General features: G+C 40.0%; 1 protein-coding gene across 2 annotated transcripts in view; it reads right to left on the bottom strand.

The window, feature by feature from the left end:
• Positions 1–2061: 2061 nt before the first annotated feature.
• The window catches only part of rsph3 (radial spoke head 3), a 66496-nt gene continuing 52509 nt past the window's right edge, over positions 2062–16048 (bottom strand). Inside the window, exons 2-9 of one of the 2 annotated variants that reach the window (XM_082506961.1) lie at positions 7704–7850; positions 6205–6286; positions 5987–6128; positions 5745–5890; positions 4533–4736; positions 3105–3267; positions 2878–2964; positions 2062–2152 (exon numbers count right to left, since the gene is read on the bottom strand). In XM_082506961.1, coding sequence (XP_082363087.1) covers positions 2073–2152; positions 2878–2964; positions 3105–3267; positions 4533–4736; positions 5745–5890; positions 5987–6128; positions 6205–6286; positions 7704–7813 — 1014 coding nt within the window. In that variant the 5' untranslated portion in view covers positions 7814–7850 and the 3' untranslated portion in view covers positions 2062–2072. Of the gene's footprint in view, positions 2153–2877; positions 2965–3104; positions 3268–4532; positions 4737–5744; positions 5891–5986; positions 6129–6204; positions 6287–7703; positions 8121–16048 lie in introns of those variants that run through there. The other variant, XM_082506960.1, reaches the window with a different exon arrangement.

Raw genomic sequence — 16048 nt, 5'->3', positions numbered from 1 at the left:
TGTGATGAAATTATGCTATTTAATCTTTTTGTTATTTAATTATTATTTAATTTGAAGGTTTATTTTTAAACTGTGCTTCTCTTTTATGACCTTAAAATAACAGCACCCAGTTAGACATGTTAAGGTATTTCTACTTTTAAGATAGTCAGTTATTTCCTATGTAGCCCAAATTTTCAGTGCATTATACGAAAATCGTGTAATAACATTCAATAACCACAACAAGCAACATAAACTTTTATTTTTCCGGTAAGTTGTCGTGTTAAGAGCGCTGTCACTTTGGCAACTGTCTTTTAATATTGTTTTTTTAGTACTTCCTCAATTTAGAGCGTAAAGACTCAGGTGTCACCTGTCCTGAGCGCGGAGTTGCATCACTGCTGAAACTTTAACACGGGAAATAGCGCGTGTCATCCGCCCTGCGCGTGCTGTACCGAGAGCTGGCGTCAGAGGTGAACCGGCCAATGAGAGGACGGGATTAAAATAGACCGTATATATCGGAGGTAGACCTACTTCTCACCATAATACGAAACCAAAGAGCGAGGTGACAGTCCCGCCTGCCCCTGCTTCTGCTGTTACCTCGCTTTCAACAACTACAGCTTCACCAGCACCATCATCGTCATCACAACCGCTTTCTAAGCAAAGTCTACTGAAAATAGGTGTGTCTCTAACACCTGGAGGTTAGCCTGAAACCCATGAAACAAAGCTGGTACCAACATCCTCGCTGGTTTTTAAAGCAGGAGACATTATCAGCTGCTTTAAATACATTTTCTGGGTGCTGGGATAATGGAGCCGAACAGTCACAGTAATGCAAAGCATTCTTGAATTTGCCTGTTAGAGCACCTGAATAAACTGTTTGCAGTCGGATGCCAGATGCAAATGGATAAATACACAGGAAGGCACTTTGAATGCTCTTCTTGAATATCTGGAGTTCCTTAAAACCTGTTTCACTGCCTGCTCTGCCGATGATAATCTTTTTAAGATTGCTCTTTGAACATTAGATTTTGGCTGATTTTCTTTCATTGGTATGTTGACAGCTCAGAAGCACACAGGAACTTAATTCAGATAAGCAGTAAATGAACAATTGTACTGCAGAACTGAACGAAAAAGCTTGCCTTCAAGGGGGAAAAATGAGGAAACCTGAACTTCAGCTTTTTAATAATTCTATTATCTTGAGGTTGTAACATGTTGTTTCTATTTATAGGTCTATAATTGACAACTATTGCATCGAATTCATAAGTGCAAAAAAGACCCACAGAACTACTAATCATTGGAGCCCAACTGTCAGTCTGCCCCAGGGCAGCTGTGGCTAACTGTAGCTTGCCTTCACCAGTGTATGAATGTGAGAGTGAATGAATAGTGGTATTGTAAAGGGCTTTGAGGGATCCCGAAAAGCGCTATATAAATGCAATCCATTATTATTATTATTATTATTATCATTATTATTATTATTATTATTATTAACTGATATATCAAACAGGCCGATGTCATCATCTTTGCTTTTTTGTGCTGCTCCCTTTAGAGGTCTCCCCAGAGGCTCATCTGCCTTTATCTCATCCTATTCCTCATATCCTGTCACACCAACCCTCTGCATGTCCTCCTTCACTACATCCATGAATCTTCTCTGAGGTCTTTCTCTGTTCCTCCTCCACTACTATATGGCCAAAACATCTCAGCCTCACTTTTCTACTTTGACTCCAAACCACTCAACATGAGTTGTCACTTTGATATGCTGATTTCTAATCTTGCCCATTCATGCAACTCCAGATGTAAATCTTAACATCTTCAATTCCAGCTCTGCCACCTTCACCTTGGCCTCCTGTCTAATATCATTTGATATTAGCTATTTACCGATCTATCATATCAGTCATTTATGAACAGCCAATGAAAGACACTTAACTTAAAAAGTTAAGAAGAGCCACCCTTCAACCAAAGTATGAATGTTGACATGGCATAGTTTGTCCACCTGAGGGCAGTTATTACCTTCCCTGTTGGTAGCCTGGGTTTGGAGCCGTAAACAAAAACCAGTTCATGAAGAAAAACTTTTATTTGTGGTAAATACTTGTGTATAAATCTCTCTATGAATCAGACTTTTCTGGCTGTGTCTCTTCCTCGTTGAAGCGCTCAAGTCTCTTCTGGGTTACATCGTAGATCATAGCTGAAACAGACAAAAACATGGAAATGTTTCAGTCACACAGGTGCAACCCCACCCCGTCCTGTTTGACTTCAGTGACAGCTGTAATGTTTATCACGCACCACTAGATGGTAGTCACACAATGCATGCTGGGGAAAAGTTTACAAGAAGTAAATGCAGACCTCTACCCTCCTGAACCAAGTTTTTTAGAATTTTTTTTTTAAAACTGATATTTCCTCTCAATTATTTGCCCAATTATTATAAATGACTAATTTCATCAGTCATTTATAAACTGCACACATGGTCACCAGTCAAATCTAATGTTTAAAGGCTTTAAAACTTGCTGACCTGGGTCTAAAATAAAGTTTTTAAAAAGCCTTTTTTCACCTGCAAGGTGTACTTCCTCCACCCTCAGTGCTGTTACAGAATCCTCAAATAGATTTCAATTTGAGTGGCACGTCCCATTCTTTTCATTTCTCTGCTTTCTATTTGAGTTGGTTTGAACTTATAAAGCACTTTGAAGTGATAAAAAAAAAACTAATGCTAAATAAAAGTATAATTACAGAAAATCTACAGCAATGATGAGTGGACTACAGAAAATGATAAGCTGGAAAAAAAAAATACTTAAACATAGCTATGCAGAAGTTTTTGTTAAATATAGCAAATTTAGGTTTGCATACATCAACCCAAAAAATCTCAAAAAAAGGGATGTCATCAAAAAATGAAATAAAATAACTAATGTCTCTTACTGTCAAGAATCTCTCTTGCTGTGTATCTCCTTTCCACCCTGTTGTTCACCTCGTCCATCAGCCATGGGAAGAAATTAGTCTCGATATCTGTAAATCAAAACCACAGATATGATTCATCCGCAAAGTTTGAGAAAATTACCTTTTCATCTATTAATAGACACAGATGTAAGGAAATTACGCTTTAGCAACAGAGGGCAGCGGCACCCTCGTGTGTCAAGTAGGCCGACCTTTCTCCACGGGGTTGTAAAAGTAGCCGTGCCTTCTTAGTGAGGTAAAGACAGCGGGTAGAAGACCGGCCAAGTACTGCTGGGTGTACGCCCGGGCGGCGATCTTCTCTGCAATCTCCTTTTCTTTCCTCAGCACCTCCCTCTGCTGTGCAATTCTACGCTCCTGAGGGAGGAAAGAACCCAGATTAATCTGTTTAATCTGGCACCAAAAAACTCACATTCATGATGTCTGAAATCCTGAAATTCTCCACCATACCTAGCAGGTGTAAGCAGTGCACAAACACTATGACCTCTATTATATCTAAAAAATGTCAGTGAGATCATACTCATGTAGCTTCACTACAGGAGTATGCATAGTGACTCATAAATATGAATTTTAGTACTCAAACACAGTTAATCTGCTTCATCAGCACTGTGACATTACTACCATATCAGACTTGGTTTGATGACACTGTTTCTCTGGCAACATTATTTGTGCTCCCTGTGTGACTTCTTTTTTTTTTTTTAAAGATGATGAATCACCACACATATCTACAACAGCTAATCTTGACAGGAAATAGATGTCTAAACTGTTCCCACTTTATTAGGTACACCACGCTAATAAGGGGCAGGACCCACTTTTGCCTTGAGAACTGTTTTGATTCTTCATTGTATGGATTAAGCAAGGCGATGGAAACACTCCTCAGAGATTTGGCTCCAGCTTGACATGGACCCTATTGAAATTTCTATGTTTCACCAAATTTGGACCCTACCATCCAAATTTCACAGCAGAAATCAAGATTGATCAGATCAGGCAATTGTAGCCAGTTTCCTGGTCTTAGCTGACAGGAGTGGCACCTGGTGTGCTTTTCTTCTGCTGCTGTAGTCCATCTGCTTTAAGGTTCATAACAAGTGATTCTTTTGATTGCCTTCATATCACCTCAGAGCAGTCTGGCAGTTCCAATGTTAATTTTGCCAACAACGATGCAGTTTCTTCAGCTTATCTAATTCAGGGTTATGAGGGAGCTGGGGCCTGTCCAGTAGTCGTAGCGGAAGCAGACCCTGGACAGGTTGCCAGTTTGTCACAGGGCTAACACAAAGAGACAGACAAACATTCACACTCATTGTCAATTTAGAATCACCAATTAACCCAACCCTACTAAATGCTTGTCTTTGGGCTGTGAAGAGGAAGCTGGAGCACTTAAAGAGAACCCAAGCTGATGATGGATTGAGTTGCTGGCCTGTGACTGGCTAATATTTGCATTAATGGGAAGTGCAACAGGGGTACCTATTAAAGTGGCCAGTGAGTGTAATTATAATAGATAACAAAATGGTACTTTAAGTTCAAAACTTAAAACCTGGTTAGCATAAGTCCAGTTGCATGTTTAGGGTTTACAGGCTGCAGACAGACATGTTTGGATAAAGAGACCGTTTCTAGAACTTGAATACCTTCTCCTCGTTGTGTCGTCTCTCCATCTCCTGGAGCCGCTGCACCTCTGCCAGCTCATTATTTCGAAGCTCCTCGAAGGCTCTTTGCTGGGCCTTCAGACAGGCAAGCTCCTCCTCCTCCATCACCTCCAGCAGAGACTGTTCGATTGTCTTACCCACCAAGACCTCCAACACTGGCTGCACCTCAATGTCAAAGTCAAACAGCTGCATAGGGCGAGTATAAAAAAGTGGTGTTTTACTGTGAATTTTACAATATTTAAAAACTTGTTTTCATTACTACCTTACAAAGTCAAAATAAATTAGCAGCACTTTTCTTTTTCAGTTCCACAAAGTTGGGCAATTCACAGGCAACAGAATTAAAGGCAAAGACCAACACTTGAGTCTTGATTACTGACAAGCTGATAATAAAACAGAGCAACATGGAATAAGAAAGAAAAATCAACTTCAAAATAAATAAACCAGAAAAAAATAATATTAAATGACCTCCAGTGAATAAAATAAAATAATGAAACCCAAATTACAAATTAATATGGTTAAAAAAATGGCCTGTATTTGTATAGCGCTTTTCTAGTCCCTAAGGACCCCAAAGCGCTTTACACAACCAGTCATCCACCCATTCACACACACATGTGATGGCAAGCTACATTGTAGCCACAGCCACCCTGGGGCGCACTGACAGAGGCGAGGCTGCCGGACACTGGCGCCACCGGGCCCTCTGACCACCACCAGTAGGCAACAGATGAAGTGTCTTGCCCAAGGACACAACGACCGAGACTGTCCAAGCCGGGGCACGAACCGGCAACCTTCCGATTACAAGGCGAACTCCCAACTCTTGAGCCACGATCGGCCCGGTTAAAATATGGTCAAAATGGTTAAAAAGCCAAAACAAAATATAGAATAACTAGAGAATTGTTAAAACACAGAAAGCAAAAATAACCAAAAGAAGTAACGCCTGTAAAGCAAGCTCATTTCTGCATGTTTGTCCCCTGCCAACTAAATTTGAAAAAAGGTTTTGCCTCAAAACATGCCTGAATGTATAGTAAATTCTGTACTTTAGTCTCCGAGCCAAAGTGATTGGCAGCCTTATAAAGAGAAGTCTAGGTCTGGGTTATTGGCTCCTCCAGAAAAACAGAAGGCAACAAACAGGTCTAACCTTTTTTTATTAGAACTATGTTAATGCTATTAAACAAACCTTCCACTGGGACTACTTACCTCTCCCTCTTCTATCTGTGTTTCGACATCTTTGCCAGATTTGGCAGGTATGAAGAGTGGAGTTGCTGGTCTGTCCAGGAAGGGGTCAGTCTGACACTCAATGTCCGTAGTTGCAATAATATTGCTCAGTTCTTCAAGGTAGAGCTCTGAAAATTAAGCAAGCTCATTATAAAAACTCCATGTTTTTGGAGTCAGAAATAATTATTTTACATGTGCCGAAGTTGTCCAGGGAATTATTTTACCAGTTTGTACATCAGTGTGTTTTCTGCCCTCCAGTGCTTCAGGAGTGTTGGGTCTAAATTGCTCCCTGGCCTGTTTTCGAGCGATGGCTCGTCTCCTGTTGGCCTGTTGTCTTCGTATCTCTGCAGGGTCTGGCTGAGCTGTCTATCAGTGGGGAAAAGAAGGAAAGAACTACAACCTACACTGCACAAAAAACAGAAAATGAATGTTTCACACTTACAGTTGGTAGGATATGCTTGGCGTACGTATTTCCTCTGACAACACGGCGATCATACATAATGTTTCCATAATGACGCTTTGTCCTGCAGGAAGACGACAATTCATTTTAATGCATGCAAAAAGTTTCCAACTATTTCCAGCACCTATAAATGTTCACCACTTCTAAACAACCATCAACTGCTTTGACTCTATTAGGTCTGTGGGAATTCAAAGGCTGAAAATCTTTTTTTCCCCCGCTTGCATTGAGATACAGTTGTGGTCTGAAGTTTGCATCCACTCATCGTGAGTATGAATGTCATGGTAGTTTCAGAATTCAGAAGATTTCTTTAAATGAATGTTCAGTATACATCTTTAATCACTTTAAAAATCAAGAACTGGGTGCATACATTTTAATTTATTTTTGGATTTTGTCTAATCCACATAGAGTCTAAATTATACATACAGGCTGAAATATTTGCACATACCTCCCTTTATAATTGATTAAATGTCCTTCAACCACTTCAATTCAGTGTCAGAATTAGTAGAATTCATTTAAATCCCTTGATTTCCAGGTTCACACATGGCTTTTAAGTGTAGTCGCCATATTTTCAAGGAGGTCGGGGCTTTGGAAAGGTCATTCGAGAAGCTCAATGTTAGCCTGCTTCATTAATCCAAAACCAGTTTGATTTGTGTTCAGCATTATTGTTCAAGTTTCAGCCATGTGGCTTTTGATTTGAAGTGAAGTTGAAAAATTTGGAGGTAATCCTTCTTCATTATTTTTACTTGTATGCTGCACAAAGCGTGCAACTGGCAGCAAAACATCCCCAGAGCTTGATGCGACCACCACCATACTAGCCAGCTGGTACAGCGTTCTTAGGTTTGAACCTTGTTGGTGAACATCCTAACCAATTTCTTCTCATCTGAGGTAACCGTTTAGGTCTGGAAAAGTGGTAACACATTCTAACAGTTGTCTGAACTGATGATCCAGAAATCTGGAGTTGTATAGAAATGGCTCCAATCATTTTTATGCTGGTTAAAAGAAACTACCAGTTGTGCATAATCATGATTGTTTATTAGGTCTTGGCCTATTAAAAATGTAGTACCTTCAGCACCTACATTTAAATCTCAAAAGATACATGTATGATTTGAGCCTGTGTTTATACTTTTGCACCTAATTATTGGCATTAAAGAAGTATGCTGTATAATCATTTCAACATAGAAAAAAGAACAGTTCATAGAAATCATTAAAATCCCAAAATTATAGTGCCATTCGTGCCCATGACGAGTGTATTTAAACTTCTGACCACAACTATCTGATTTACTCAATTATTCAAGTAACAGGATGCTTTAGCTCTCGGATTTTTATTACTTGTAAATGAAATATAAACTTCAGCTACTTTTTCTTACAGTCAGTAAAGCCGCTGTAGTGGATTTTATTTCCACAGCCAATATGCTATATTTCATGTACAGTTAGCCACTTATAAGCTCGCATCTAAGACACCATGAACAACGGCACCGTACTCTTCAGTCGACGTCTCGCTGTACTTTGAGCGGTTCTCGACAGCTCTGGGGCGGCTGGAGAAGGTGTATGTTCCGCTTGGATCTCTGTGACTGTGTGAAGCAAAAGCCATCTTTCAGAAAACCCCAGATACTCTAGCTAACTGTTAGCTTGTTAATGTCAGTGTTCAGGCCTGACAACAAACGGTAACCAAGAGGATACAAACTGTTGTAGCAACCGTCTCCAGGAAGTGTACCATATAAGGTCCATTGAGTCACTTCTTTTTTTCTTTTTTCTTTTTTTGGTTTTCGCTTTCTAATAATACAGAATGTAATAAAACCAAAAGAGTCGGCTTTTAAAATTAGCCCTCTGACATAAACGACAAATTCTGTTTAGAATTAGACTTTTTTGGATTAAACTGTAGCCATGATGTAAGATTTTTTTTTCATGTCTTCAAGACATGTGATGGGATGTGTTTGAACTTTAACCTTTTTTGCCAGCTTTAAGATCAGTTTCATGCCACATGGTCATGTGGTCTAATAAGTTGAAAGTGTATGTCTTTGTATATCGTCTGTCACTTGTATAGGTTTCAGCTGAGCATGTGTTGTAAGTGAAGGTCTTGTGAAAATCACAAGTAAAATATAAAGTCAGCTGTTTGTTAGTGCCAAGTATACAGCTCATAAAAATGAAAAGAAAAATGGGTCAAAGGACTTCATCCTGATACCTAATGGAGAGTCAGGGTGCCGTTGCCTGCTTGTAGACGTTTGTGCATCCCTCTATGGATGTGCCTCCCCAGACCAGCACCGACCCACCACCAAATCTGTCACACTGAAAGATGTTTCTGGCAGCACAACATTCTCCAGGGCGAGTCTGCTCTCATCTGTGAAAAGCACAGTTTCTAGTATTGTTTCTAGTATTCTAAAGCTACTCCCAGTGTGGCACCACAGTGCAGGGCAGTGAGCACAGGGGTCACTACAAGATGTCAGCCCCTTAAGTCACAATCGTGAAATCTGTTTCTGATTGTTTCGTCAGAGACATTCAAGCCACCAGTTGCCTGCTAGAGGTCACTTCGTAGCTCTGGCATTGTAGCTCTCTCATCCTGTTCCTCCTTGCACAAAGGAGCAAATACCGGTCCTGATGGGTTAAGGACTTTCTACACCCCTGTACAGCTCTCCTAGAGTAACTGCCTGTCTCCTGGAATCTCTTCCATGCTCTTGAGACTGTGCTGAGAGACACAGCAAGCCTTCTGGCAATGGCACGTATTGATGATTTGAACTATGCTGTGCACCATCTGTAGGGTCCAGATATCGCCTCATGCTGCCAGCAGTGACAATGCAAAACTAACCTTTAGAAAAATGCAAAACTAATAAAAAAAATGATGAGAAAAGATGAAGAAGGGGAAAAAAAACCTGTGACCTCCACCTGCAAAACTGTTCCTGTTTCAGGTATTGTCTCATCGATGCCTCTACTGTTAATTTCATGAACACCGAAGCAGCTGAACCTGATTAAAACCCCCTCTGCGACTTAACTGACCAGCTCAATGATCCATTATTTATTTATTTTTTAGCTGTGTATATAAGTAACTGTACATCTTCATGTCTTTATCAAACTGCTTTTATTCCTATGATGATTGTACTTTGTCTCAAAACTGAGCTAAATTAAATCATTCCTCAACTAAATTCCTGAGACTAAAGAGAAGTGGATTGTTATCTTTTTGCCATTAAAAATGCTTCTACTGTAACGATTTTTCTTTAAGGTTTCAATTCTTGCTGTGATCAAAGCCTCCATCTCAAAGTCAAGACTGAACTGCCAGTTTCAGACAAACAGACACGCAGAAACAGCTTTTCAGCCCATAAACAGTCTATTAATGTCAAAAACAAACCCAGTATTGTAAGCACCTGCTAGACTCTTACAACACATCAGAAATTCTGAGAATAACCTCTTGATGCAAGAACGACTTCCTGCACAGAAAAGAAAGCCAAAAGGTGACGGTGTCATCCTGCATCTTTTTGTATTTTTTGCATATAAAGACATCTCTTAGCACTATACGAGGTAAGACTTTCTCTAAAAGCTAGAATTGACAGTAAACATAAACAGAGTTTCAGTGTCTGACTTCAGATGTGAGCAGTGGTGCAAATGTGGTGCTTCTTCACACTATTGCAGCCTATAAAGAAACAAAACAAGCAAGAAAAAGAAAGCAGTACACTTGAAAACAGATTTGTTTTTACCCACAGCTAACACTTCATCCTGGCCCACATGAGTGTCTTAGTAAAAAGCAGAAACTCAGCTCAAGATGATGCTCAACCACAGAGTTTTCAGAGCTTTATAAAAAAGAAAAAGTCTGAACATGTCAGAGAAAAATAGGGCACAGGAACTGACACCAGACTCTGTGTGGAGGGAGGACAAAGGTGAGCGTTCTGTGGTGAGAAGTGGCACTTTTCTTCGTTTCCGTATCGATGATTTAATTATGCCTTTGTCTGTCGATATCGTTACATAACAGGCAAAATGTTTAAATATCCAAAAAAAGGTTTCTTGTCTAATTCGTCTAATTGCTGGAAGTGCAACCCCCCTGCTGGAACTGCATCATGTATTTTCTAAAAAAGGGTGAATAATGAACCTTGATGTCTATTCAGGTGAGGACGTGAGGGTGGGGGGGGGGGGGTAATCTGTTGTTAACATTACACCACAGTGTATTGTTTATGCCTCAGCTGCCACAAATCATTAAAATCATTACACATTATTAAAGGGCAAACTTTGCAGATTGCCACTCTGTTAGTTTCTTCTCATTAGTCTTGACTGACAGCCATGGTATTATGTAATCAGCAGGGCATGCTTCCACACATTCATTCTTTTTTTTTTTTTTTTCAGTACAGTAATGGACTCACAACATAATCTTTTGTACTTTTGGTTCAAGACTTCAACCCCACTGGGAGCCTGGATTTGGATGAGCAGAGCGAAAGGACAAGTCTAAATGTGTTGTGCCAAACTTCGGTGACGACACACACAGAAGGCGGTTGCGGGTGAGGGTTGGGGGGAGGGCTTCTAGGTCTGTCAACATGCCCCCAAGCCTACACGGAAAGTGGTAAACCAGTGTCAAGGAAAGTAATAAAACCTGCGGCAGGTAATTACTGTAAATGAAAAACAAATCTCCAGCATGCTTATTGATGAGTGTGGGATGGAAAACCATTACAAGTAAAATCAATCCAATTTAACACTGGTTTGAGACCTGCAGTCAAACAGTGTCAGAATAATACAAATAAAGTTTTATTTGTACAGAATTTTTCAAAACATGACTGTAAAGTGCTTTACAGACCACAAGCCATGTCAGTTTGTGTTGCTGATCTGATTCAGGGCTGCTAACCTATCCCTGCTATCACTGGGAGAGAGGCAGGATATACTTTGGACAGGTCACAGGGCTAAGACAGACAAGCATTCACACTCATACTTACACTTCAGTTAATCTGACATGCTTGTCTTTGCTCTGTGAGAGGAAGCTGGTGATTCCACAGAGGACCCGCACATACATGGGAAACAAAGAGTCTCCAGCAGGGCGATAATTTAAACCTTCTTGATAGATGCATATATGAAAGTTGTGGTCCAGCATCCTGCCCAAGGATATTTTGAGATGCAGACTGGAGGAGCCAGGGACTGAAACACCAGACATGCAATGAGTAGATTACCTCTCGAACCCCAACCACCTCTTAGGTCACTTCTTCTTTGGTGACTAGCAGATTGGCACGGTCACCTGTGCTTTGCATGGAAGGCATTTACTGGTCGTGAAGTGAAACCAGTAGTGAAAAAGTGATCATGTGCTTCCAGCTCATCCCTGATCCAATATCTCATTCTTGATGATCAGCATGTTTGATTTAGTGAAGATTTTAGCCTTGCTGACGCAGCCGGTGCCATTTATCCAGGCTTGGGACCAGCAGGGAGAGTACACTGACTTGCTGAATAGAATAATAAATAAAAAATTAGAAATAAAATTAAATACATAGGGCTATAAAGAAAAAGAGAGGGCATAAGAAACGTTTTTATAGAAAAGCTTTTTTGTAAAAATTGCCTTTAATAGCAAATTTTGGGGAAAAGATAACAAAAAGTCTTGAAACATGTAATGCTTCAGTTAATGGTGGGTACTCCAGTGAGGCCCCTGTAAAGGGTTAAAAGTAGATACTGAGTTTGCTAACCTCAGTCTTCTTGTAAAGCGCGCTCCAGCTGCAAGTCTCTAACAGAAAACGTCTTTAAGGTGGCTTCTGTAAAGAGGTGGGCTGTGGGAACAGTTGGGGGGGGCTCTGACATTGGTTCATGAGGTCTGAGTACATCTATAGTGTAGGCTGGAGTGAGACCATGTCATTTAGAGCCAGGTGAAGTAGGAGATTTACTTTTGGCAGAGACCAGAGTATTGGGAATAGCCTAAATGTGATAAGATGAAGGCATGGAGGGCATTTACAATGTCTGCTTCAGATAGAAAATATTTCTTTTAACCCTTTTATGACAAGTGATCATTCGTATGTCAAAAACAGAGCTGAGAGTCAAAGATACAAGCAGAGGACAGATATAACCTGCTCATTAGCAGTGTTGGTCAAGTTACTTGAAAAAAGTAATCAGTAACTAATTACTGATTACTTCCCCCAAAAAGTAATCCCATTACTTTACTGATTACTTATTTTCAAAAGTAATCAATTACTTACTTACTTAGTTACATTTTAAAAACACGATTTACAACCTGAAGAGGTGATAAAGCGACATATCTTTCAGCCCAATTCTACTTTTTCTGCATAATCCATCATACAAAATGTAATCAAATGGAAAAGTCTCTTTTTAAAACTTGTTTTATTAGTTTTAATCTTTTAACTTTATGCATCAAGCAAAAATTTAATTATATGCAACATTCTCTGACTGGAAGAAATTTGTTTAATATTTAAACCCATTTTCTGCACATTCCAGCACATAAAATAAAATATATATATTATTGTTTACACTCACTCTTTCAGTAAAACACAGCAGAAAATAAATAAAATCAAAGACTAGCGGTCCTGTTGCTCTATTTTCACCTGTAAAGCAGGAGTGGCGTAGGCGGAGGTTTACCCTGGTGCAGGTGTGCCGCAGGGGTCAGTGGAAGAATCCGTGAGTTTCTCTGTGAGTTTCCCATTACATCGTAGCGCACTCAGTGCTTGCTTGGAAGTTTAGGGGTTTTTTCGCTGTAAAAAGAAGTTTTCTTCCCACACACAACAGACACTAATGTTTTTGTCACTTTTTATGGAATCAAACTCAAAATAAGGTCAGTACTTCCACGCTTTAAACCATAGGTGTCAAACTCTGGCCCGTGGGCCAAATTTGGCCCGCAGCCTAATTACATTTGGCCCATGAAGCCACACCAAATTACTATTAGAGCTGGCCTACTGGTATTATACAGCTAATATATATATTGTTTAGTATCAAGCTTTGCTTGTTCCATATTCAGTTTTTCAGCAAAACGTGTTTGACTCCATAAGAAAAGATTCATTCTTATATCTGGAGGAATAAATATATTTCAATAAATATTAACGTTCCAGTTTTGAATTTTGGCCCACTGTGTATTTGAGTTTGACACCCCTGAATGCTGCACGCTCATACTCTCTCCGCACTCCATATATTATCCATTGTTGATCTGCACACAGCTGTTGTCAAAAACGTCGCACTCGCTTACGTCACTCTCATGAGACCTCGCGAAAAAAAAATCACGGTTTTAGTAACGCAGCGTTCCTACGGGAAAGTAACGGTAATCTACTTACCGGTTTTGCGATAGTAATCCCTTACTTTACTCGTTACTTGAAAAAAGTAATCGGATTACAAGTAACGCGTTACTGCCCATCTCTGCTCATTAGTGTATAGTCTATTTTTCCAGAGTAAGAAGATCCCACATAGAGAAAAGATCAAGAACACATGGACTATTTTTATTTAACCTGTGGATAAAATATTAATGAAACTGTCTTTTCAATCACAGATATATCAGATTAGGTGTAATAACTCTAATCATGGTGGGGTGGGGCAGTAGTTAGCACTGTTGCCTCACAGCAAGAGGGTCCTGAGTTTGAATCCAACAACTGGCCAGGGGCTTTTTGTGTGGAGGTTGTTGTTCTTCCCATGTTTGTGTGGATACTTGTTATCTACTCCAGCTTCTGCCCACAGTCCAAAGACATGCACGTAGTGGGTAAGGTTAAATAGTGATTCTAAATTGCCCATAGGTGTGAATATGAGTGCAAATGTTTGTCTGTCTCTCTCTGTGTTAGCCCTGCGTTAGCTTGGTGACCCCTCCACAGTATACCCTGCCTCTCGCCCTATGGCTCCAGCCCCCCGTGCGACGCTGAAATGGATAACAGAAAGATTATCCAATGTTAAATCAACCAGTTGAAGGATTATTTAAGAACAGGTTCATGTTTTCATGTACTGTAACTCTTGCTTCCTTCTTCCACAAGACTTGAAAGTAATTTGTCAATCTGACTGAAATGTCTCAACAACTACAGGATGACAGGCTTTCATAAGACCAACGCTACTAACTGATTCAGATTTTTTCAGATTTTTCCCAAAACAAGTCCAAAAGCCTGCAAAAACTAAAAACACTCCCATGAGCCTCTGCTGTATTCATGTTAAGTGCTGACTAGAAACGCTGCTTGCAACACTGTAAACTGTGGCGATTGCGTGCTGATGTTAGCATTTACCTCAAAGCGGTGCAGCCTCGCGTGCTATATTTTCTGACCTTTTAAAGACAAAAAAAAAACCAAGTGACCAACTGCTGAACAAATGTATCCAGAACGCCGTGCTAGTGACTGTCAGCTTCCTCCACAGTAGAGTTTAAAAACGGACTTTTAAAATGAAGACAACATATTTCTTTCATTGCAACTCAAAAGATTTCTATTGCATAATTGTTTGTTATCAAACCTTTTGATGTTACTAGCAGCATCTTAGTTTGGGGGTTTGGAAATAACCTGAAACAGAGCCACCGTGTTCTTATGTGGAGATCCTTCGACAGATAGCCCAATAAAGAAAAAACGAAAGCTATAAACTGAGGTGTACATTTTGGAAGAATTTTGAATCGTGCAAAGAATGTGCAGAGTTGGACTGTCAGAGAGGTACTAATAGAGCCCTGGTTGTTTTTGAGGCTTGTGGCTTGTTGTATTACACAAGTTCTTCCTGTTTTTGTTCGCCATTTGCTAAAAGATTATAGATTAAACAATTGTCTCTTACATATGACACAGGATTCAATGTGAATGCCTACAGCATATGATTGCTGTTGATTTTTGTTTTTCTGTGCTTTCCTATGGAAATGGGTAATAAAAGTACTTGCAGGACACTAATGTCACGGTCCTCCTTTGTTTTGAACTGCCTTCTCCCTTTCTCTCTGTCTTTGTTTTGCTACTTATCTTACCTTTCTTTCTCTATCACTGATTTTGTCCTGGACAAAGAACCCCGCCTGGCCCGCTCTCGCCCCCACAAACCTGCAGATATCAGAGAGCACTTACCTGAGCTCAAACCTGTGGAGAATCTGAGAATCCTCACCTGAGTCTGTGCCAGTTAAAGTCACAAAGAGTTACCTGTATTAACATCGGCCTGAACTTTGTGGTACCTGGAATACCTGTGAAAAAAACAAGAGACTCGCATCCTTTGCATGAATAATAATCTCCTGAATTGCGGCACATGCTTAGCTTTTGTTAACCTGAAAGCATTCATTACAATTATTAAACTTTTTCCAGTGCAGTTTAGTCTCCAAACACTTTGACACCTAATGTTGGTGGGGAACTGTTCAAGCTGAACCCTCCAAAGTGAACATGCACTTCTTGAGTTCTTCCCCTGTGGAAGGAGGCTTCTGTCCATCAGCTTCCTCCTATATCTGTGTTTTATTTTCTGGGTTATTTTCTTCATGCATGCATATTTTTCATGCACAGTTTACATTTTGCACATCCTCACATTTTTACTGAATAGTTCTGTTGTCACATATATATTTCTAACTTTTTTATTTGCACAAGTTGCCTTTATCTGATTTCTATAGTTTGTATATTTGACACTGAATGTCAAAATACTGACACCACTTCTGTGCATGCATGCACTTGCTTGTCAGTATAGCAGATTATGATGATTTTTTTGTGTGTTTTTGTGTGTCTGTCTTGGTGTTCAGTATTCAGCTGGATAAATCAGGCTCACTTTCAATCAGTTTAAATTTGGAAAATTAGACAAGAAAATCAGCTCGTCAAGGAAGGAAAGAGTGTTAACACCGCGTAGAAAGGAGGAAGGAGAGGTGGCATCAGCTCATCTGCAGTCACAGACAAGAGGAACAGCAATTCGCAGAAAAACCAAATCCGCCCATGTGACAGAATCTGGTTTCCTTCAGCTT

The sequence above is a fragment of the Aulonocara stuartgranti genome (assembly GCF_965226115.1).
Source record: "Aulonocara stuartgranti genome assembly, chromosome: 15".
Taxonomy (NCBI): domain Eukaryota; kingdom Metazoa; phylum Chordata; class Actinopteri; order Cichliformes; family Cichlidae; genus Aulonocara; species Aulonocara stuartgranti.
Note: the sequence above shows the minus strand (reverse complement) of the source record. Positions and strands in the feature narration are given on the sequence as shown.